The sequence below is a fragment of the Cucurbita pepo genome, chromosome LG17 (assembly GCF_002806865.2).
Source record: "Cucurbita pepo subsp. pepo cultivar mu-cu-16 chromosome LG17, ASM280686v2, whole genome shotgun sequence".
Lineage (NCBI taxonomy): Eukaryota > Viridiplantae > Streptophyta > Magnoliopsida > Cucurbitales > Cucurbitaceae > Cucurbita > Cucurbita pepo.
Genome location: NC_036654.1, coordinates 5,213,089 through 5,235,638, shown reverse-complemented (window position 1 = coordinate 5,235,638; position 22,550 = coordinate 5,213,089). Strand labels below are relative to the sequence as shown.

At 35.8% G+C, this 22,550-nt stretch overlaps 4 protein-coding genes and 1 non-coding gene across 9 annotated transcripts; 3 read left to right on the top strand and 2 right to left on the bottom strand.

The window, feature by feature from the left end:
• The first annotated feature begins 1,889 nt into the window (after positions 1-1,889).
• On the top strand, positions 1,890-5,378 carry LOC111779314 (protein HEADING DATE REPRESSOR 1-like). Its single transcript, XM_023659438.1, has 3 exons — positions 1,890-2,172; positions 4,636-4,952; positions 5,047-5,378. The coding sequence occupies exons 1-3, from the start codon at positions 1,905-1,907 to the stop codon at positions 5,239-5,241; spliced, it is 780 nt and encodes a 259-aa protein (XP_023515206.1). The 5' UTR covers positions 1,890-1,904; the 3' UTR covers positions 5,242-5,378.
• On the top strand, positions 4,206-4,289 carry TRNAM-CAU. The gene is given in 2 exon segments: positions 4,206-4,243; positions 4,254-4,289. It is a non-coding gene; the product is annotated as a tRNA-Met (tRNA).
• Positions 5,379-8,407: 3,029 nt separating the features above from the next.
• Positions 8,408-17,812, top strand: LOC111778116 (AP2-like ethylene-responsive transcription factor At1g79700). Of its 4 annotated transcripts, none has more exons than XM_023657776.1 (10): positions 8,408-8,679; positions 8,801-8,883; positions 9,026-9,034; positions 9,133-9,221; positions 9,334-9,407; positions 9,481-9,531; positions 10,706-10,782; positions 12,150-12,797; positions 13,587-13,684; positions 17,763-17,812. In XM_023657776.1, exons 1-8 carry the CDS (start codon positions 8,516-8,518, stop codon positions 12,680-12,682), a joined length of 1,080 nt encoding a protein of 359 aa, XP_023513544.1. In that variant the 5' UTR covers positions 8,408-8,515; the 3' UTR covers positions 12,683-12,797; positions 13,587-13,684; positions 17,763-17,812. The 4 variants fall into 4 exon arrangements, with proteins under 4 accessions (XP_023513544.1, XP_023513545.1, XP_023513546.1 ...); XM_023657777.1 differs by lacking the exon at positions 17,763-17,812 and adding an exon at positions 15,216-15,300; XM_023657778.1 differs by lacking the exon at positions 17,763-17,812 and adding an exon at positions 15,216-15,299 and having other exon boundaries at positions 13,587-13,688.
• On the bottom strand, positions 13,830-17,080 carry LOC111778115 (tubby-like protein 8). Its single transcript, XM_023657774.1, has 9 exons — positions 16,469-17,080; positions 16,180-16,294; positions 15,537-15,713; positions 15,390-15,445; positions 15,198-15,294; positions 14,698-14,787; positions 14,505-14,603; positions 14,354-14,421; positions 13,830-14,102 (listed from the first exon to the last, which is right to left on the bottom strand). The coding sequence occupies exons 1-9, from the start codon at positions 16,903-16,905 to the stop codon at positions 14,027-14,029; spliced, it is 1,215 nt and encodes a 404-aa protein (XP_023513542.1). The 5' UTR covers positions 16,906-17,080; the 3' UTR covers positions 13,830-14,026.
• Positions 17,813-19,987: 2,175 nt separating the features above from the next.
• Positions 19,988-22,050, bottom strand: LOC111779417. Of its 2 annotated transcripts, none has more exons than XM_023659592.1 (2): positions 22,041-22,050; positions 19,988-20,553 (listed from the first exon to the last, which is right to left on the bottom strand). In XM_023659592.1, the coding sequence occupies exon 2, from the start codon at positions 20,523-20,525 to the stop codon at positions 20,244-20,246; it is 282 nt and encodes a 93-aa protein (XP_023515360.1). In that variant the 5' UTR covers positions 20,526-20,553; positions 22,041-22,050; the 3' UTR covers positions 19,988-20,243. The 2 variants fall into 2 exon arrangements, with proteins under 2 accessions (XP_023515360.1, XP_023515359.1); XM_023659591.1 differs by lacking the exon at positions 22,041-22,050 and adding an exon at positions 21,953-22,030.
• Positions 22,051-22,550: the final 500 nt, after the last annotated feature.

Genomic DNA, 22,550 nt, shown 5'->3' with positions numbered 1-22,550 from the left:
TCTCGAAGGCACTCCTCTCTTTCAAGAGGATTCGCGGGATGTCAAGTCCTGGAAACATTGTGTTTTGTATTTCTTGGAATGATAAACTGAGTAGGGTGAGGGATACTAGTCAAGGTATTTCTAAATTACTCTAAATACAATAACTCTAAATTGTAATCCACCCAAAATTTATAACATGAAACTTCATTATTCTTCGACGTGGCATGAATTGAAATATCTTTTGATAATTTCAACAATATTTTCTTCCCATATTCATTGAAACATATTGTATGATTGATGTCTTTTGGTTCATATCAACTTGTCTCTTCCAAGTTTGATGATGTGAGATTCCACGTAAGTTAGGAGTAGAACGAAACATTTTTTATAAGTGTGTAGAAACCTCTCCATAGAAGACGCGTTTTGAAAATTTAAATAAAAAACTCGAAAAAATAAGTTCGAAAAAGACAATATATATTAGTAATGGACTTGGACTCTTACGGAAGATCTCGAGTTGGATCATATGACTAAATTCCAACTTCCTCGAACTCCTACTTACATATTTAGCTTAAAACACAATCACTTGAGTTCAAACATAAAGGCTAATAGACTACACTCATTACCTCTAATAGACAGCCTAAGTCTCTATCTGTTTAGGTGTCAACCAAAGACATTATTTCAAGTACTACGTGTTGAAGAAATGATCCAGTGGGTCTTGTTGTTTTTCATAGTTGTCATTTGTTAAGTTTTGGACACACGATAGGGGTACACATTCACACACATTGGGGCCTCTATTCAACAACAACCGCCACAAAATTTATTAGAAAACCATAGCGACGATTCTACACGATGATATGATATTGTCTACTTTAAGTATAAGCTCTCATGGATTTACTTTGTGATTCTCTAAAAAGCCTCGTTCCAATAATAGATATATATTCTTTATTTATAAACGTATGATCATTCTCTAAATTAGCCCGACTCTTTCCTACTTTTTACTTTCTTCTTCCCCCTCAGTTTTAATTTTAAATTTCTCCTCAAAGAATTACACCCACTTCTAGAAGGGGTTTTTCAGTAAATTTTCATTTTTTTTTTACCTAATTTTTCCAACCATCTCCTAAATTTATGAGTTGGATTTTTCTTATTTTGAATCCATCAATTTTCAAACCTTTCTTAATATCAATTTTCTTTGTTTATTTTCTATTATTTATAAGAAAATCATTCTCTAAGTATCATTATACATTCAAAAACTCTTGCTAAGAAAAAATTTCCACTCTTGTAACTAACATTTTACTCTCTTCTCCAGGAAGTCCCACATCCGCTAATTTAGGGAATGATCATGGGTTTATAAGTGAGAAATACTAACTTCATTGGTATGAGGCCTTTTGGGGAACCCCAAAGCAAAGCCATGAGAGCTTATGCTCAAAGTGGACAATATCATACCATTGTGGAGAGTCGTGTTCGTCTAACACACCTTAGGTACTAATATATATAGAAAATGTGTAAACGAGGGGATGTCAAGAGATAAAACAATAATAATTTTTACCTACGTCATCTATTTATTTAATTAATGTTGTATATCTATGAAATTTTAGATGAGTAAGTTTTAATTTTGGTGGTATTTAAAAAAATTAAAATTAGTTGCGTACTAAATATAATACAACTTTTAGTAATTATTCTCAAGAGATAAAACAATAAAATATTAAAATATTCGTGGGGGATATTCTCTCGGAATTAGGAAATATTGGAAGGCGTGATAAAAAAAAACCATACAAAATAATAATCCATCCAATTAAAAAGGAAAAAACAATTAAAAGAAATTAAAAGATATAATGGGGCCCACATCAAGTAGATGACGACAAATATTTGCATCAGAACATCCACCATAACGCCAAATCTTAACCGTTGGATCATAACACGTGGTTTGGATGTCGTTTTGTTCTGCAATTTATCTGCTTCGCGTCTCGGTGAACGCGACCACATCAAATACCCACAACTCCATGTTCCTCTCTTCCTCTCTCTCTTCCTCTGTATGTGAAAATTCGAAGAGGATTCTTCACAGCGAAGATTCGGCGAAGTTCTTCCCCGAATTCTCTCCAATGGCGCGCGATAATTCCGGTAAGCTAGATAGGATTCTGGAAGGCTTTTCTCCGGCGTCGGCTCCTCGAATTCAGTGGAAATCTCGCCGGAGATCAGGTAGTACTACTTAATTCTTCTCTCTGGTGGAATTTGGCTTCAATTTTTGAAAATTTTGTTAAGTCGATGAAGATCGGAAACGCGGAATTTCTCTATGGGAAAGTAATCGAATCCGTCTAGGTTTTCTAATTATCGATATAATCTGAGACGTTTCCTCACAAATTTTGAAGAACACTTCTGCCCTAACCAGGCTCCTCTGTTCTGATTCCTCATCTTTGGCTCTTGAACTGCTTTCGTGATTTCTTTGATGATGAATTCATTTTTCAGTTCGTCAATAGCCTTGAAAAATTGGAGATGAGAAAAGATGCACGCTAACACGAACGGTTAACTTCGCTCTTAAGTTACGTGTGCTTTTCTGTTTCTGTTCATGCCTGCCTCGTGATTTCTGTTACCAAAAAAAAAAAGAAAAAAAAAAAAAAAATCAAATAATTTCTAATTGCAAAACTAATATAATTTCAATAAAATAAAACATTTAATGTAAATTTGAAAACTTTTTCTATGGTTTTTATTATTATTACTATTTATTTATTTATTTGGAGGAATTAATGATAGGGAGTAGATTAATAGGAGTAGTTTGATAGTTTGACAGTTTGATAAAAAGATNTTTTTTTTTTTTTTTTTTTGTGTGGTGATAAAATCGGCTGAACCAACCCATTTTTCACCCCACCCACCCGTGGGAGTCGACGTTTTCATTGACTTTATTTATATATTCATTTATTCATTTTCCTCATTTATTTGATACGAAAGGCCATTATTGTCATCATATGGGGAATTATTAATTAAAATTGAATTTAGAAACTATTATTTTTTAAAACGACGTCGGAAAAGGAATCCTCCACCCCATAATAGAGCATGCCTTACAAGTCAGTCATGAGCTTTTTAGTTTGTTTTTAAATAATTTTTTATGCTTTTCAAAAAGCTTTTATAATTTGATTTTGAGTTTTCCAATGAAAACTCAATAAGAATAAGAATAGTGTTTATTTCTTATAAATTCATAACATTCCTCTTAATTAGTGGACGTGATAATTAAGCTTAGGTGAGTGAGGATTGAATTACAGGATTGATCATTGGGATGCACCTTGCCATATATAGGGAATGTTTAAACGTTCTAAATGGACATTGGATCCCTATTCCTACACTTGGATACTTTTCTCTAATATCAAGTTTGGTATTTAAATGATGGGACTCAACACCAACTATTTTAAGTTTTTTTTTTTCATTAGGCCCACATTCAGTTCTCAATTTCTTGTTGTCTTCTTCTCCTTCAAACTCAAGATTTGATGATTTGATGATTTGATGATTTGATGATTTCTTGTTACCATCCCATCTTCCCATTTCATTTCATTTATCGTCATCATAATGTAATTTTTGTATGATTTATTATATTTTTTAAGACTCGCCTTTACTTTTCTCCTTTTTTTTCTTTCTTGTTCATAGTTCACTGTTTCACTCATTATTGTATCTTTGCTTTTAATATAATTTTCCCTTTTCTGATGGAAAGCATGGTTTGTTCATACTTTTCACAATTTGGTTATGTCAACCTCAATTGGATGTCTTTTTTTTCCACTTTTCTTTCTTCTTTGGACCTAATCTAACTTAGAGTTATCTTGAGATCGAGAGTTCGAGCTTATTTTTCTTTTTTAATAATTAAAAAGTCCTATAAAACCTAAAAAATCTGTTGGTGTCATTTTGATCTCTAAACTTCATATTTTGTTGTTAAGGGGTGATGGTGTAGCTCGCTAGTGCTAGGTCTCATAGCTTAGAGTTATCATGAGGTTGAGAGTTTGAGCCTCTCTCACCCCATTAGTATTTTTTTTAACGATTAAAAAAAAGTTTATGTCATTTTAATCCCTGGACTTTAAATTTTTTTCACCGAGGGGTGGTGGCACAGTTGGTTAGCGCGTAGGTCTCATAGCCTCTCTCACCCCATAGTTTATTTCTTTTTTAAACAATTAAAAACAAACGTCCTGATAAACCTAGCTAAACATTTGTTTGTGTAGTTTTGATCTCTGAACTTTAAATTTTTTCATCAAGGGGTGGTGGCGCAGTTGGCTAGCGCGTAGGTCTCATAGCTTAGAGTTATCCTGAGGTCGAGAGTTCGAGCCTCTCTCACCCCATAGTATTTTTCTTTTTTAACCACTAAAAAAAACGTCCTATAAAACCTAGCTAAACATTTGTTTGTGTGATCACTTAACTTCAAATATTTTCTTCTAAGGGGTGGGGTGGTGGCGTAGTTGGCTAGCGTGTACGTCTCATAGCTTAGAGTTATCTTGAGGTTGAGATTTGGAGCCTCTCTCACCCTATAGTATTTTCTTAAACAATTAAAAAAAAAACGTCCTATAAAATCTAGCTAAACATTTGTATCGTTTTGATCTCTGAAGTTCAAATTTTTTCATCAAGCATTTCTGTATTTGTTGTCCCTCTAATTTTGTTGGAACTAGAATGCTCTCTTCTTTCCAACAGCTACCGAGAGGATCTTAGACAACATAACTCAAGATCATGATGCTGCTGACAAAACATCCGACAAACACGAACAACCTCAGCCCCCCAAAACACTCTTCCCCGACCTCTCCGACCGTCGAAAGGCCCTCTTTGAGCCTTTAGAATCCGTCAAAAACATCAATGGCCGCAGACCATCAGCTGAATCCTTACTCCCTCCACCCGACTTCGACGCCACCGCATATCCCCGAGGCTGGCTGATCGGAAAGAAGCGAAAACTCGTCAATGTCGACGTTGTCGAAAGCATGCGGAGGATTGCCATTCAAGAAATGAACAGAAAGGCATTCCTCTAATTTTACTATTATTATTACATCACATCAACGTGGTCTCTCTAGTTCATTGTTGTTGTCGTTGTTGTCGTTGTTGTTATTGTAGGACCGAGAAATCGGCGGTCTGAATGAGCAGCTCGACGAGGACGCGCGCTGCTTAGAACATCTTCAAATTCAACTTCTACAAGAGAAGAGCAAAAGATCAGAGGTCGAGAGGGAAAATGCAATGCTGCATGATCAAGTAAGTATGCTAATGAGCATGCTGGAAAATGAAGGAGCTGATGGCTCAGATGAACCTTAAAATTCTATTATCATATACTTTATTTGTTTCTTTTAAATTCTTTTTTTGTAGATTATAATTTGGTGTGGTTGGCAGATAAATTTTTAATTATTTTAAATATCCATGAAAATACATGCATCCTTAGTATTGTATGGATATGGTAAATGTTTTTTATTTTTATTTTATTTATCTATAATTAATTTTGTGGTCGACGTGGACGTGCAAGAACCTCACATTTTCCCAAAACAGAATTATTAATTAGAAATGGTAAGTACACGAACACGCGGCTGTTATTCCAGGCAACCCCACGTGCAGATCACGTGTCGGGGGAACAACCAAGTGCTTAACAACTGGTACAAGCGGCGTTGACGTTATCCGTAAACTTTCGGATAAACACTGGGCCCCACCCACCTTTATTCTTCAACCTTTTTCTTTCTTTCCATAATTTCCACTTTCTTACGTGTCACTACAGATGTCAGGAGATTTGACACGTAACCTTCCACTCCCCACGTGGCAAGTAGTTAGCTCCTACCCGTACTATGCCAAAACTTAAAATATTAATAATACAAAACCGTTCCATGTGATGGAAAATAGAATCGCATTTAAGCAATATTGAATTTATTTTTTTTTTTTTTTGGGTTAAAGTGCACGAATCTCGAGGATGGTATGATATCGTCTATTTTGAATAAGCTCTCATGATTTTATTTTGGGCTTCCCGAAAATGTCTCAGGCCAAGGCCAATGGAGATAGTATTCCTCACTTATAAATCCATGATTTTCCACTAAATTAATCAATGTGGGACTCACACACAATAATCTTCAACAATCCTTTCCTTGAATAAAGTATACTATAAGCCTCCCTTGAGGCTTATGAAATTCTCGAATAGCTTCCACTTAATCAAGGCTCGACCCCTTTCTCTAGAGCTCTTGTTTCGACACTTTAGTCATCTTTGACTACACCTTCGAGGCTCACAATTCTTTGTTTAATATTTAAGGATTCTACTGACATGGTTAAGTTTAGGGCATGGCTCTGATACCATATTAGAAACACGACTCTCTACAATCGTATGATATTGTCCACTTTGAGCATAAGCTCTCATGATTATACTTCGGATTTCTCCAAAAGGCCTCAGTAGTATTCCTCACGCAATATTGAAAATTCTTAAGCTTGAGTTAATTACTTGACATAAATTTAATGACAAAATCATATTATTTATTTTTAATTATTCAAAGATATTTGGTTGAAATTAATCTATCTCTTATTTTTTTTCAAATGGATTAGTTGAATACAACCATCTTTTTTACACAAACAATTAGAGACAATGATGTGATAAATAGAGTTCAAGAAGAAGAATTAGTTGAATTAAGAGAGTAAAAAAGGGGTTATTAATAGTTAATAAAATAAGGAGCGATAATAATAGTAAATTAAAGAGGGATTGGAGCATTATAAATGCAGGTGAAAGGGTAATTTTGGTATGATACACAAAAGTGGGGGCTACACAAAGGTCAGCCCTCCATCTCTTGTTCCCATCCTAAACATTTCACCAATTTCCTACACGAAAATGGTGACAAATCCACAGATGTCGAATTTCTACACACTGAATCTGACCGGAATTTCCGTTGGTGGGTTGAAATTGGTGGTGCCGCGTTTGGCTCGGAGTAAGGGAGTTTTGAGCTTACTCGATTCCGGCACGGTGATTACCAGGTTGCCTCCGTCGGTATACCAAGCTTTGAAGGAGGAATTTGTGAGGCAATTTTCTGGGTATCCAACGGCGGCTGGATATTCGCTGTTGGACACGTGTTATAATCTTAGTGGGTTGAAAGAAGCGAAAACTCCGAATGTGAAGCTTCATTTTGAAGATGAGGGAGTGATGAGTGTGGATGTTGGGGGGCTTTTTTACTATGTGAAATCTGATGGGTCTCAGATTTGTTTGGCGTTTGCGAGTTTGGCGGATGAAGATCAGATTGGGATTATTGGGAGTTATCAGCAGAAGAATCAGAGGGTTATTTATAATTTGAAGGAATCCAAGCTGGGTTTTGCAGGTGAGCGTTGCAGTTTCTAGCTCTGTTGGGACAGATTTTCCCGGAAAATTGGAATGGATTTTCCCGGAAAATTGGAATGGATTTTCCCGGAAAATTGGAATGGATTTTCCCGGGAAACTTGAAATGGATTTTCCCGGAAAATTCTGGGGTGGAGAAACGGGGCTTGATGTTGTACTATTGTAATGGGTGGGGAGAATTTGGGTTTGTATATATTTCATTTTTTACTCTCTAAATCTGAATTCAAATATTCCCCTAAATAATTTTTACTTATATTTATTGCTTTCAATTCCATATTTTGTGGAACATACTAGTTAGGGGTATTTTTGTCTTTTTGTTGTGATCGACACCTAGCATATAGTTAGGGGTATTTTCGTCCTTTTGTCATCCTCCAGTGTAGCATCTAGTTTTTTTTTTTTTTTTTTTTTTTTGGGGTCGTTGTATCCTCCAAATTTCACAAATTTCACAAATGTATAGTACTCTATTTCATTATAAAAATCTACCGTATGCACTCTTTTGCTTGCATTTATAACTCTCTTTCAAAATCTCTTTCGAAAATTTCTCTCGCCCTCGTTTTCTAGAATCTTCTTAAATCGAGGTTAGAGGCTCGAGCATACGTCGTTTGTCCGTAAGCAACATAAGAACGAATTGGCTTAGCTCACAGTATATGGTAGGGGGATATGACTTCTTTTGTCATGGTCAGTACTGTAGCATCTAGGATTTTTTTTGTATCGTCCAAATTCTCTTTGTGTATGTGCTTCTCGGAAACGTATAGTACTCTATTCAATTACAAAAATCGAGCGTAATCAACTAGACCATTTATAATTGTAAGACAAAAAATGGTGATGGATACGAATTAATTGTATTGTTAATATCAATTTTATTTATATCAAGCCAATAGTAGATAAATGAAAAAAAAAAAATTATTATTATGAAAAAATCATATCTACTAAATAATTAAAAGGGGGGCTATAGAAACTGATTTCCTCTTTACGACAAAGTATTTAATAAAATTATTATGTCTATTTTTTAATAATGTAAATTAAAAAATAATATATATTAAATTTATTAAATACAAAAATACAAACAAGCAACTTCCATTTGTCTCCCTAAATATTTTCTTACTGTTTCTTTTCTCCCTTTCCTTTAAAATTGCGGTTTTCCATTGGACGAATCGGTCATTTCGTCTCTCTCTCTCGTTCTTCCTCTTCTTCGCGCACTTCCCTCTTACCACTCCACCTCCTCTGCTCGTTTTAATGGCGAAGATCTCACACTCACCCCACGAAAATTCCATTTCCACCACTGCTGATCCATCTCACTCTTCTCCAATCCATCAGAGCAAGGCTCTCAAGCGCACGCGTAAGTCCGTTCGTCGTGATGCTCCCGCTCAGCGTAGTTCTGCATACCGCGGCGTCACCAGGTTAGGTTAGCCTTTGTCGATTTGGTTGAAGTCGAATGAATCGATTGATTTGAGTTCTCTCTGTTTTCTATGTTTTTTTTTTTCTTTTTTCTTTTGCTTGAGTCTATTTGGTTTGCTTTAGGCATAGATGGACGGGACGGTATGAGGCGCACTTGTGGGATAAGAATTCTTGGAATGAAGGACAGAATAAGAAAGGAAGACAAGGTTCTGTAGTTATCTGTTTGTTTTTTCTTTTTGAATCTGTAAGTTGAGGCGATTCTAATTTTTTTGTTCTTTGATCTTTTGATTCATGCCTCTGTATTGCTGTGCGTGGCTTATTGATGAAATTTTGAATCGAAACGCGCAGTGTATTTAGGTATGGTCTGCGATTGGAACTTGAACTTGTGATTTCATGTTGAAACAGAGCTTCGATCGGGTTAAGTATGTGTGCTATTGTTTACTTCTGATCTACAGGAGCGTACGATGATGAAGAAGCGGCGGCTCATGCTTACGACCTTGCAGCGCTCAAGTACTGGGGAGCAGAAACTGTTATTAACTTTCCAGTAATTTTCCAATCGATTGATCGTTGTTCTGCACTCACCTCTTTTTCTTTTGGCTATGGAAATTAAGAAATTGGTTGAAGCTGTGTTCATTCTCTGATTTGATCATTTGCAGCGATTAACGTACCAAGACGAGCTTAAAGAAATGGAAGGCCAATCAAGAGAAGAGTATATTAGATATTTGAGAAGGTAATAACCATTTTATTCTCATCTTAAACTTCAAAATAGAATCCTTATCCATTTTTATGAGTTCAATTAACAGGAAGAGTAGCGGCTTTTCTCGCGGTGTTTCAAAGTACAGAGGTGTAGCAAGGTACCATAGCCTCGTTCACATTAAAGTTTAGAGCTACAATTTTATTCAATCAAAACATGTTCATATATAAATAAATACATGTGACACTGTTTTGCCTACTATTTTAACAAGTAATCTAAGTTTGTTATACCATTGTTTACTTAACCTTCAATTTTGTTCATGAGTTTATGGTTCTTAGATCTAGTTTATAGTATCAAAGGTATTGCAATTACTAAATTTGTTGCTTCTGGCAGACAATCTTATGCATCAAACACTAATTTGATACCTTACTCCTAAGTCAAACACTCCCTATTACCTACTTATACTTCCCCTTCATACACATATATGAAACACATGTGATGTGTTGCGTGTGGAAGTTTCTTTCTTGGCTTTCTTCGTCGCCATTTTGGGGTTCTTTTTAGCCATCAATTGGGGAAATATCTCTTTCCACTTACAGTAGGGACAATTAATGATATCACCATTCAACCACTACTAACCCACTGGGAAGGAGGGGAAGAACATTTCCATATGTGCATAGTGTGTTTTTATTTTCTTAATTTATATTCTTGATTTTATTTTTCTCAAATCTTTTTATTATGTCGTGGCAATTGACATGCAAATACCTTAAATGTTCAAATACTTTTATCTTTGTAATTATGAAAAATAAAAAAAACAGGGAAATGCAGGCACGTGGCTACGGGCATGTAACACAATTTTCTTTGGTCAAAGCTGCTTTAAGGAGCAATTATCATAATTCTTTTTCCACATTTGAATTATTGAATGATAAAGATAAAATTTATTATTTCAGCATAAAATTTATACAACTGGTAGAAATAGGAGTAGTTTTAGTTTAAATGAAGAAATTGAATAATTAAACCATATGTCTGCTTGTGAAGATAGAACCCGTTACCATCTTTGGGAGTGTTGAGGAGTGTTGAGGATTATTGGGGTGTGTCCCATATTGGTTAATTTAGTTAATTTAGTAGAAAATCATGGGTTTATAAGTGGAGAATACTATTTCCATTGGCATGAGGTGTTTTGGGGAACTCCATATCTCCATTGGCATAAGGTGTTTTGGGGAAGTCCAAAGCAAAGTCCTCTTATTCCTAATAGGGGATTGTAATGCATTTACATTTTTTTTTTTTTTTAAATTGAAAGAATTTTGCTTAATTTATATGGATTTGAATTGCTGCAGGCACCATCATAATGGGAGATGGGAAGCTCGAATCGGCAGAGTGTTCGGCAACAAATATCTTTACCTTGGAACATACGGTATTTTTCTCTTTTACTGCACAAACCCAACTATTAACGGTTGAAAACAGACTAAATCTATAGTTTAATTAAAGAAAAAACCACGTAGAAGCTAAAAAGATATAAAGGGGGAAAATAAAAAACAATTGTTTCTTTAAATTATAGGTTTTTCATGATGTGGTCAACAGCCTCCATTCATTATATTATTATAGAGTTGCTATCACACATCATACCATTTTTGTGTCTTATTTCATGCATCACTCTTTTAATATTTTGAATGAATAAGAATAGTTTTATTTCTTTTGTTTGTTAGTTCAGTTGTCATCTAATCTTTTGATTTCATAGAATAATTTATATTATCGTCTGCCTTTCTATTCTAATTTTTTTTTACTGCCAAAACCCATAATATTAATTATTAAAAATTGTTCTATGTTTATCATCTATTTATATAATGTGAATTTATACCTTTCAATAAAAACCGTGCTCTTATCTCGATTATAAAGCTACATCATTGCCCTTTTAAAGAAGTATATAATAACATAAAGTGTTTGAAAACTGTGGTAATTAATCCAACATAAAATCTAGTTAAACTTTGGTAGTTTTAGGTAAGTACTGAGATATGGCTCCTCCTAAAAGCTTCTTTCTCTCGAAGCTTTAAAACCCGTCTACTAGGGGAAGGTTTCCACATCCTTATAAATGGTGGTTTGTTCTCCTCCCCAACCAATCCCCTCGAGGCTTTAAACGCATTTCATAGGGAAAGGTTTCCACATCCATGTAAATGGTGGTTTGTTATTTTCCCCAACCAATGTAGGACATCATAATCCACCCCCCTTTTTGAGGCCCAGCGTGCTCACTGACACTCTTTCCTTCCTCCAATCGATGTGGGACCGCCCCCAAATCCACCCCCCTTTGGAGCCCAGTGTCCTTACTGGCATACCGTCTCGTGTCTACCCCCTTCGGGGAACAGCGAGAAGGCTGGCACATCGTCCGATGTCTGGCTCTATACCGTTTGTAACACCCCAAATCCACCGCTAGCAGATATTGTACTCTTTTGGGCTTTTCTTTTTAGGCTTACCTTAAGGCTTTAAAATGGTAAATAAATCTATCCATATTATTTTTCTTCAACAAAAATTTAATTTTTTTTTTCTTTAAAAAAGCTAAAATATTTAAACCATATACGCAACTAAATCTAGTAGTTGGCATGTAGATCACCAAACCTCAACTGCAGCATGGCCAGCTATTTAAGTTTTATTCATGTCGACACATGATATCATAAATTCATTGTCTTCTCACCAAAACTTGCATACATATTATTCCGGGGAAATTAGAAATTAATATCTATTTTTTTTTAAATTGTTATTTCTATTTGCTTTATTTTCACTTTACAGCTACGCAAGAAGAAGCTGCTAGAGCTTACGACCTGGCGGCAATAGAACATCGTGGCCTTAACGCCGTTACAAATTTCGATATCAGCCGTTACATCAAATGTCTCCGTCCAGGGGAACAGCATATCCCAGACAATAACCGTCCATCAAGTCCAAACGCCGGTGACACTGCCTCAGAATTTGACCCCAAATCCCCTCTCGAAATTACCTTTCCGTCGCAATCTTCGAGCTCCGACCAACCAACTACCGCGCCGGAACCTCACGGCGGCCACCCCTCATCGTCGTCGGCGACGTTGGAGCTGCTACTCCATTCGTCAAAATTTAAACACATACTAGAAAGGACATCCGCCGCTGAGACTCCACAGACGCTGCCGGAATCCGTCCGGCCGCGTCGCTGTATACCGGACGACATTCAAACCTACTTCGATTGTAGTACTCAAGATTCTGACGACATTGCCGGAAGCGACGACGGAATTTTCGGGTACCTAAACTCGTATTTTCCTTCATCAGTTTTTCATAGCGCACTCGATGCTTAATTAGGTGTAATCAAGAAAGGAGATTGAGGAAATGAGGAAATAGCTTGGGTTGGCCATGGCCATGGCGGATTACGACGATCACCAGAAACGGCGACAATGGAGGGCATCGCCTGAGGTAGGTAATTAATTAAAATTATAGAAATTTTGGTTTTTACTTTTGTGAAGCCTTCTCTTTGATTCACAAGAATGGGGTAAGAAAACGTTTAATTTTTTACCCCCGTAGAAATTATCTGCATGCTACCGTAGAAATCTTGGGTGCATTGAGGTTGGAAGTTTAGCAAAAATCACTCATTTCTAAATTATAATAAGAAGGGCTTAGAGTCTATCTCATGGATTCATGGGTGAGATTTTATTTTTGTAAATATAAATAAAATACATGGTAAGAATGAAAAGTATCGGAAATTTTCAAAAACCCTCTTTAAAATCATCTTAGTCATGTAAAATTGCTTCTATTGTTATTATTATTTATTTTTGTAGTTTTAAAAACTTATTCGAAATTACTTTATTTCTTTTAAACTGATTCTATTTTAAAATCATCTTAGTCTATAATTTCTTTACAAAAATAATTATTTTAATCCTTAGCATAAGATAAAAAAATAGTTAGAATATAATTTAAACCTTTATTTTTTCAGAATATTATGACCAAAAAAAAAAAAAAAAAAATTNAAAACATGGTAACAAAAAAAAAAAAAAAAGATTAAAAAAATCAAAACTACAATAAAATTCAGATTGTTAGGCTACATTCTCTATTGACATGTAGATATATAATTAGTTTCGAATTAATTGATGTAATACTTTTTCCCATAGTTCAGAAATTCAATCCAAGTAAGTTATTATCTTAAAGCTTGTGGTCACATAGGCTTCTTAGTTCTTGCTGACTTTAGGCATCCCTTTTATTATGCAGGGTCCGGGCTACACACTTGGCGAGTGATTGTGATTTGGTTAGCTGGAAATTGAAAGTCTTGACGGTATACCAGCTCAACTCCTCCAGGAAAATTGATTGTAGGTATAATAAATTTGTTCGATTTTGTCAAATTATTAAAGTTCTTAAAGTTCGATAGTATTTTGTATAATTTAATCTTATGTTTAGATAAACTATATTCTCCTTTTAGATGCTCTAATATTTGCAAATTATTAGGCCAATTGATCCAAAAGAGAAACTTGATTCACCAAAAGCATTAAAGCAAAACATTGTTAATCATCAAAATTCAGAACTCTTAAGTCAAGAGAATTTACAAATACATCTTCAATTAGGGTTGCATCGATCTTTGGTAAGTCAGGCCATTGCAAGGAAAGTTGTTCAGAGATTGAACAGCAAAAGAGCTGAGAAGCAGCCAAGGATTATCATACTGAGCAACAAAGCTTTGAATCTATGGAAGCCAGGCATATGCAAAATGCTTGGTAACCTGTCAATGGATACCTGCCAAAACACAAAACACCCCATAAATTATATCAACATCCCACAAGTCTATGAGCTAATTGAAACTTTAATGTTCTAATAGACACAAAATTCAATTTTATATCTAATGGTTTCGTTTTCTAACTAGTCGATGACCTTTTAGATAGTAGCATGAAAGTACAACGACTAAATGGTAGGACATCCAGTTGGTTTTGGTCGGTTTTATTTCCAATGAACACAAAGAAGGGCTGACTAGGAATTGATCTGCTTACCTATAATCCATCACATACTTGGACTTCCCAATCCTTCCAAGTTGGAGAATTGTTTGCTTGCCATTTTCCTGTGCCAAAAACCCACTAACAAGCTCAGCCTCTTCTAATTGAAATTCATTCTCTTCTATCTCATTAGAATGTAGATTTGTACCTCTAAAGTTAACTGAAAATTCTTCACAGAGGTTTGGATCATAAGACCTGAAACTGCTCTCCCTCTGTCTCTGAAGTCCAACTCATATTGCTTAGAAATCTGAAGAACAACCAAGAGCAATGAAACATTGAGGAATATCCCAAAAGACTTCAAGTCTCTATTGAAGAGTTTTGAATTGCAATTTCCAATTCACCTTGTTGTATTGAGGAACTCTAGAAACAAGCTGGTGGACTTTGGTCTTTTCTTCCTCCCACTCCCTTGGCAGCCCTGCTATGTGCTGCACCTGCTACAGCATACAATCAAGCAGCTATTTAAAAAGTTTCGAAAACGTTCGAAACATGTCGACAAGTATTAGAAATGCCTACAATATGAATATGAAATACTAATAGCAACTCAATGACTTTTATAGGCTTCCCCTCAAGATTTTAAAAACGCGTCTGCTAGGGAGAGGTTTCCACACCCTTGTAAAAGAATGTTTTGTTCCACTCTCCAACCGATGTGGAATCTCACAGTCCACCTCCCTATTGGGTCTAGTGTCCTCGCTGGCACTCGTTCTCCTCTCCAATCGACATGGGATCTCACATGTTTCTATTGACATTTTTATAAATTTAAAAGCATCACATCACATTGTTGGTACAAAATTCTCACAAAGCCTTGTAAGAGTTGAAAAGGTTTTCATATGTTCTTAAGCACCTGATTGGTGTTTTTCAGCTGAATTGTTTGGTGCTTGGGGATGAAAGCCTTCATGCTTCTATGACTGCCTGTCCAAGTGGTTATTGTAGGCATGAATCTGTAGAAAAAACAGGCAAATCAGTTACTCCAAACGAGAAATAGGGAGGGGGAAGAAAATAGAGAGAGAGCTGGAAAGATGGGGCGGCGGCCTACGTTACAGCAGCAAGAAGCGATTTCGACTGGCTCGGGATGGGTTTCAGTCGGCTCGCCTGAGAACGAACATGAAAAGAAACCATGTCATAATCATAGGTACTCTGCAAACTTCTTTCTAATTCAACACAATTGAACATTCCATTAAACCTGATCCCATATATGATATTTCGAACCAACAAGGTTTGTAGTCATGGATCCAACAAAACTATCATCTGCATTGCACAATATCCCTCTTGCACTCTGAGCTATTTTATACTCTGACCTCCCATTCCGTCGTCGATGCCGAGCCACCGCCAACTTCCGGTCCTGCCTTCCCTTCCCTTCCTGATACCAAGATGTTCACCAAAAACAAGTAAGTAGGTGCAGGGTTGGGAGTTTCTATTGTTCTATTTTTCTTGGAGGGTCGAGTTAGAAGGTCCTAAATTTCTCATAAAACACCCTTGATTATAAGATAGATAATCAAAATCTCAAGGTTAGAGAAACATAAACACAACCATCCTCAAAAAGTCTAAAGCTGAACAACTAAGATTTGGCATAAGCAAACTAACTGTCAGATCCCACGTCGGTTTGAGAGGAGAACAAAACATCCCATATAAGTGTGTGGAGGCCAAAGCAAACAATACCTGCTAGTGGTAGGCTTGTGATGTTTACAATAACCCGTTTAAAAGGGCACCATTTCTATCCATTTTGCTTCGAGTTTTCAGAACTAGATTTGAATTTTGAAAATACTAACAAAATAAAGAAATTCATGAACCAAAGTAGTATAAGAATGGGAAAGAGACAAACTTACATTGGTGTAGAGAGAATAGAAAGCACCACCACGAAGCCCATCCGGTGACTTCTCCTTCACAATGACACAGGTACATCTCCCCACATCCACAGGCAATGGCCTACACAACAACGACCTGAAAAAAAACAAAACACAAAACATAATCACATCCTTAACATCCTCAAAAGAAGCTGTGAGGTAGTAGTTGAAATGATAATCAAAATGAGTATTCAATGTCTTGTTCAACAAGGTTGTGAGATAGTAAGCTTAATTTAGTTCTCAAAAACAGAGAACTAATAAGAGAACCCACCTGTTAGGCAATGTGGACCAAGAAGAAGCTGGAGCAGCTTCAGAATCCGAAAAGTCCCAAATCTTCAACGAACTCGAATGCTCTGAATCAGTCCCCTCCCACAACTTAGACCCAAAAACCTTATCTGGTTCATTCATCTGCATACACAGATGAAGCGACGAAGGCTTCAACGCCTTCCCAGTCGAAAACGACTTGAAATCCCCAAATTTCTTAGGATTAGCACAAGACCCATTAATCGGAATCGCGTTTTCTTTGTCGCAGAGAACTCCATTTTCATCGCTCTGTTTCTCCTTCGTATTGGGTGTCAAGTTTTCCTTACCTTGCCGGAATCCGCCGTCGCTACAGCTACGGTTGTGCCGGAGGTCAGTAAGGGGATTAACATAGAGAGGATTATAGGAAGTTTGGCGTTGAATGATCGTCTTCTTGTCACCACTCATGCTTTTGTCTGTTGAGACAAGAACAGGGGAAGAGTTAAGAGAATGAGAAAATGGGGGAAGGTATTTTGTGGTCTAGTCTCTATCTCTGGATTCATAACCTGGAATTTATACGCGAGGAAGAAAGAGACCATTAAAAGCATTCAGCTTTGTTTTAGAACATTTAAATTAGAGTGATTAAGAAAAGATTCAAACTTTAAATTTTTTTTATTTTTTTATTTTTTTATTTTTTTTAATTTTTATAAGCTGAAGTGAGCTGTGGGAAGATGACATTGGGAAAGGTCAGAAGCTTTGGGGGAAAAAGGAAATATTTGAATTTGAAATGGGCATTGGAAAAAGTGGAAGCTTTGGATTTTGTTTGGAGGTTTTGTTTTTGCATGAGGAACCAACGGTAACCTTAAAAAAGAAATAAATAAATAAATAAATAAAACAGTGGGATTTGACTGTTTGATGGAGAAGGAGGGAAAGGCGGGAAGTGGGGTTTTTTCAAAATGGGACATTTGAGAATCTGTCTTTGTCTATGTTCTTGTTTGGAAGTGGACCCCACTCTGTTTCATTTGCTTCATTCTTTCAAAAACGAGTTAAATAAATAAATCAAAACTATAGCATTTTAGGGAACATGTTTAAAATTAGTAATGTTAAGGTTTTTTTTTTTTTTTTTTCGTAATATATTTTAAATAAAAATACAAATAGTTTACGTCAAATAGATATATTATTCATTTACTAGAGAAGAATATTCATTTAAATTAGGAATGAGAAAAGAAGTAGAAAGAGATTTATTCTCATTAGTTAACTGAGACTTGAGAAAGGGATTACATTTCTTATCTTTGTCTTTGACTTTACCCCATATATATATATAGGCAAAAGGAAGGAAAATCCATGGACCGACCCCATCATTTCCACCCTATAGGAACTACGATATCACCTCAAGGATGCCTTCAGTATTTAAGGGTCGCGGACCGACCATAGAACCCTGTTCAATAAGTGGAATGCATTGATGTCCGCTATCTGGTTGGGCAGTAAGGGTCGGAGAAGGGTAATCACTCATTCTTAAAACCAACATTCTTAATACCAAAGAGGCGGGCGGAAAAAGGGGGGAAAGCTCTCCGCTCTTGGTTCTCCTGTAGTTGGATTCTCCGGAACCACAAGAATCCTTAGTTAGAATGGGATTCCAACTCAGTACCTTTTATTTTTTTTTTTTTTTTTCGTAATATATTTTAAATAAAAATACAAATAGTTTACGTCAAATAGATATATTATTCATTTACTAGAGAAGAATATTCATTTAAATTAGGAATGAGAAAAGAAGTAGAAAGAGATTTATTCTCATTAGTTAACTGAGACTTGAGAAAGGGATTACATTTCTTATCTTTGTCTTTGACTTTACCCCATATATATATATAGGCAAAAGGAAGGAAAATCCATGGACCGACCCCATCATTTCCACCCTATAGGAACTACGATATCACCTCAAGGATGCCTTCAGTATTTAAGGGTCGCGGACCGACCATAGAACCCTGTTCAATAAGTGGAATGCATTGATGTCCGCTATCTGGTTGGGCAGTAAGGGTCGGAGAAGGGTAATCACTCATTCTTAAAACCAACATTCTTAATACCAAAGAGGCGGGCGGAAAAAGGGGGGAAAGCTCTCCGCTCTTGGTTCTCCTGTAGTTGGATTCTCCGGAACCACAAGAATCCTTAGTTAGAATGGGATTCCAACTCAGTACCTTTTTGAGATTTTGAGAAGAGTTGCTCTTTGGAGAGCACCGTACGATGAAAGTTGTAAGTTGTGATCGAGGGGGGAGGGGAGGGGGAGTTATTGTCTATTGTTGGCCTCTATAGTAGAATCAGTTGGGGGGCCTGAGAGGCGATGGAGGCGGTGGTTTACCCTATGGTGGATGCTAGCGGTTCGAGTCTCCTTATCTCCAACTCGTGAACTTAGCCGATACACCGACAATCTAAACTCTGAAGATCAAAATATTGATAACACCTACAACTAAAATGGAAATCGAGCGTTTCGAGGTTTAAAATCATCTATTAAAATTATCTTTAATATTAAAACACAAAAGTAGTTAGTATATATCGAAAAATAGAAATTATCTATTAAAATTATTTTTTAAAATATATATACAAAAAATGAGAAATTTTTTTTAGAAAGAATTCCAGTTCGGTCTAATTAAACTAGGTTTAAATTGTGTATAAAGTTGGAGGTTGAGTGATAGATTTATGGTTAATTATAAGTTTAATTCCGTGCCTATCAAATTATAATTTTTTGTCAAAACAAATTGTCACATCATTATTTAAATTAATTATTAAAATATATACAGAAAAAATTTGAACTACTTACAAAAAAATTTACAGGTGTTCACAAATTAAATTATATTAATGTATCATGCAACTTAAGATACCCCAATAACATTGGGTCGTATGGTTGTTGGACCAAAAACTAATTTAGCCCAAAATCCTACAAGGCTCGTCAAAAAATCCATAGCTAGAGAATGCAGAACATTATGTGACACCTGCTAGAATACATGAACAAAGATCGCAGCCTTATATTTGAATATTTGATAAAATTTCTAATTTATATATATATATATTTATTTATTTATTGATACACAAACTAAGCTAAGCTAATTAGAGTTAGAATAACCATAAACTAAAAAAAATAAAAATAAGATATCCATAATTTTTTTTCAACGTATTTAAATGTTCCTGATTGATTTATCAAAGAATCATATAAATATATAAATAATGGATTCTCATGTGATACACTTTTGATAAGGAACTCGGCAAAATAGCCTCGTAACTTCGGGAGAAGGGGTGCCTCCTAAAAATTGTATACCCCGGGAACAGTAGTTAACAAAGGTCGTGTAAATAATAAATAAATGAAATGAGTTTAAAAGTCATAATCACCGTCTACCTAAAATTTACTATGAATTATCAATTACCCAACAATTATGCTACTATGAGTACACAGAGCTATTCATGAGTCAAACAAACAGATTTCAGGCATCTTAGGCACCAGTGAATTGTTCAAATAAAGCATTAAATTCGTTTCTGCAGGGTAACACAGTTGATTTTCATGCACCCAAGACCACATACATTACTAATCAGCAAACACAAAATGACTGGTTAATGCATTCTTTGTGTTAAGAAATTCATTTCTCAGATATTAACGTATACAGAGTTCACTTGCATTTTACTACACAACTTTGTATGGCAAACTGACTAACTTGAACTCATTTTCTTTCTTCTTTTTTTTTTTTTCTTTTTAAATCTTCAACCCAAATTGTTCGGAATTACAAACAAAATGCACAAATTGCAGAGCACTAACCCGAGTATTAAAGAATTTTCAGTTTCCCTTTAGCCATGGAAGTCTTTGCAAGCTCCAGTTGACACTGAGCCTTTTGCGCCCCAGTCAGTCCAGAGCAAGAGGAAGAGCCTAAGGTGACAGCAAAGTAAAGGTAAATCGTGCAAAGAAAAGTCAAGAGGACAAGTGCTGTGAGGAGGAAGCGATGTCGCTGAACGAGAGTCGACCAACTACCCAACTCATTTGGAGGAAAGGCCTTTCGGAATGATGGGGACCTCCTGTGAGGAGAAGACAGGACACTGTCAAGAACCATGTTGCATGATCCAACCTCCTCAGTCAGCCTGAAATGTAAAGCACGGATTAGATAATTTACTACATGATTTTTTAACTTTTTTCACAGCAAGATTGAAGTTCATTTAGCATGCTAGCAGAACATTTCGAGGAAGGGTAATTGATCTCAGTTTCTAATGTTGTTGATGATGACTTCACCAAGAACAAGACATTCCAAACATCATATATAAGTAAGAAATCCAAACAGTGGCACTTTTTTTCTTTCTAAAAAATGGAACTCATACGAGCACAATTCTTTATCTCTTGGCTCTTGTACTGATGCAAGACAAATGCAACCAAGTAGTAACCATTCAGCACTGTTCTCCAGTTCTTCCATTACCAACAGATGTAAGAATGAGGCAACCAACACTCCCAATGCAAGAAAACGTTGTTTATTTCAACATATGATGCAGAAATAAGCCAAAGAATGCAATTTTCAAACATGGGGTTAGAACCTACGACCCTCAAGGGAAAGAGTTCATGTCAATAACCGTTGAGCTAAGCTCAGTTTGATATAAATTTGATATATTCTAATCGAAAGAAAAGTAGCTCATCAAGCAATTACTTTCAATGTAATGTAAAGAAAGACAACATATCCTGTCACATAAACACCAATATCATAATGGAAATCTAAAAAACCATATTCTGATTAGTCCACCGAGAAGCAGGCAAGCAAGTTCAAAAGGTGCCTCAAAATTTATCCAAATAGATAACCCACAAGCACATGTCTGAAGGTCGCTAGAACATGAAATTAACACAACTCACTCATATAACTCTTCATGTTGTGACTTGATAACTTCAGAAATTTCAAGCATTAAGATAGATAGACAGACCGAGTTCTTGAAATACAACTTGAAAAATGGATATATCCAAATTGCAGTCCATTGGCTAAAGTCGATGATGCAAATTTAATTACTTGTTAATTATCAAAGATGAAAACGACCAGAAAGAATCCCAAAAATTCAGATGCAACTGTAAGCCGGTAAAATTTAATGTGAACAAGAACCCCAAAATTCGAACATTTTAAACAGCAGAAAGTTACAGAGGTTCAAAAATGAAACTCTTCCTCCGTGTTCCTAAATTAATCCCAAACCCTATCATTTCGAAACCTCTACTACGCTAAAATTACTCCCACCGAAAAGAACGTAAAGAACCAAACAAATAAACAACCACAACTAAATCACAAAACAAAACTCACGAGATGGCAAGGTTTCAGAAGATCGAATTCTCAAAATTTACACTAAAATCAGATCGAGGCACATTGTTAAACCTACAACAACAATCACTCAATCCCTTCAACAGAAGGCTGTATGAACACAGCTCCGATCTAAACCCATCCAAATCCCCCAACGAATTCAATCAAAACAACCAACACTTCAACCAAAATCCAACAAAAATAAACAACCATACCGAGCAAATTTCAAGCGATACACATCAGTTGGAAACAGCAGATCAAAGAGAAATAGAGAGAGAGAGAGAGAGAGAGAGAGAAACTTACAAAATCAAAAGCCGCTAATTCCAAACAGAAGGAGCTGAACAGATATTTTTGTGGTGCTTATCTGTTTCAACACGCCTCCGCTGCTGGAGAAAGATGCCCGAAAGGCCGTCCACGCGGTGTCCACAGTTGGAAAACTTTGCAGAGGGAAAAAGAAAGCGTGGGAATAATATATATATATAGAGAGAGAGAGACATATCTGAATTCAATGACGGCTCTTCGATGTGGTCTAGGGCCACCATAAAAACCGACCCAAATACGGTTTATTTTCGTTCTGTGTTTTTTAATTGAAATTAAATTAAATATTTTACAGCTAGGAGAGAGAAACCAATTTACAACTTTCTCTTACTATTTATTTATTTATTTTTATTTTTTGAAAAAAATATTCATAATAAAAGTTTGATATAATTATACGTCAGATCAGAGATAACTTTTGTATAACTACGAAGGAATGCTTAATTAATTTTCTACGTCTTCCATCAATGTCAACACACACGTGTGTATATATATATA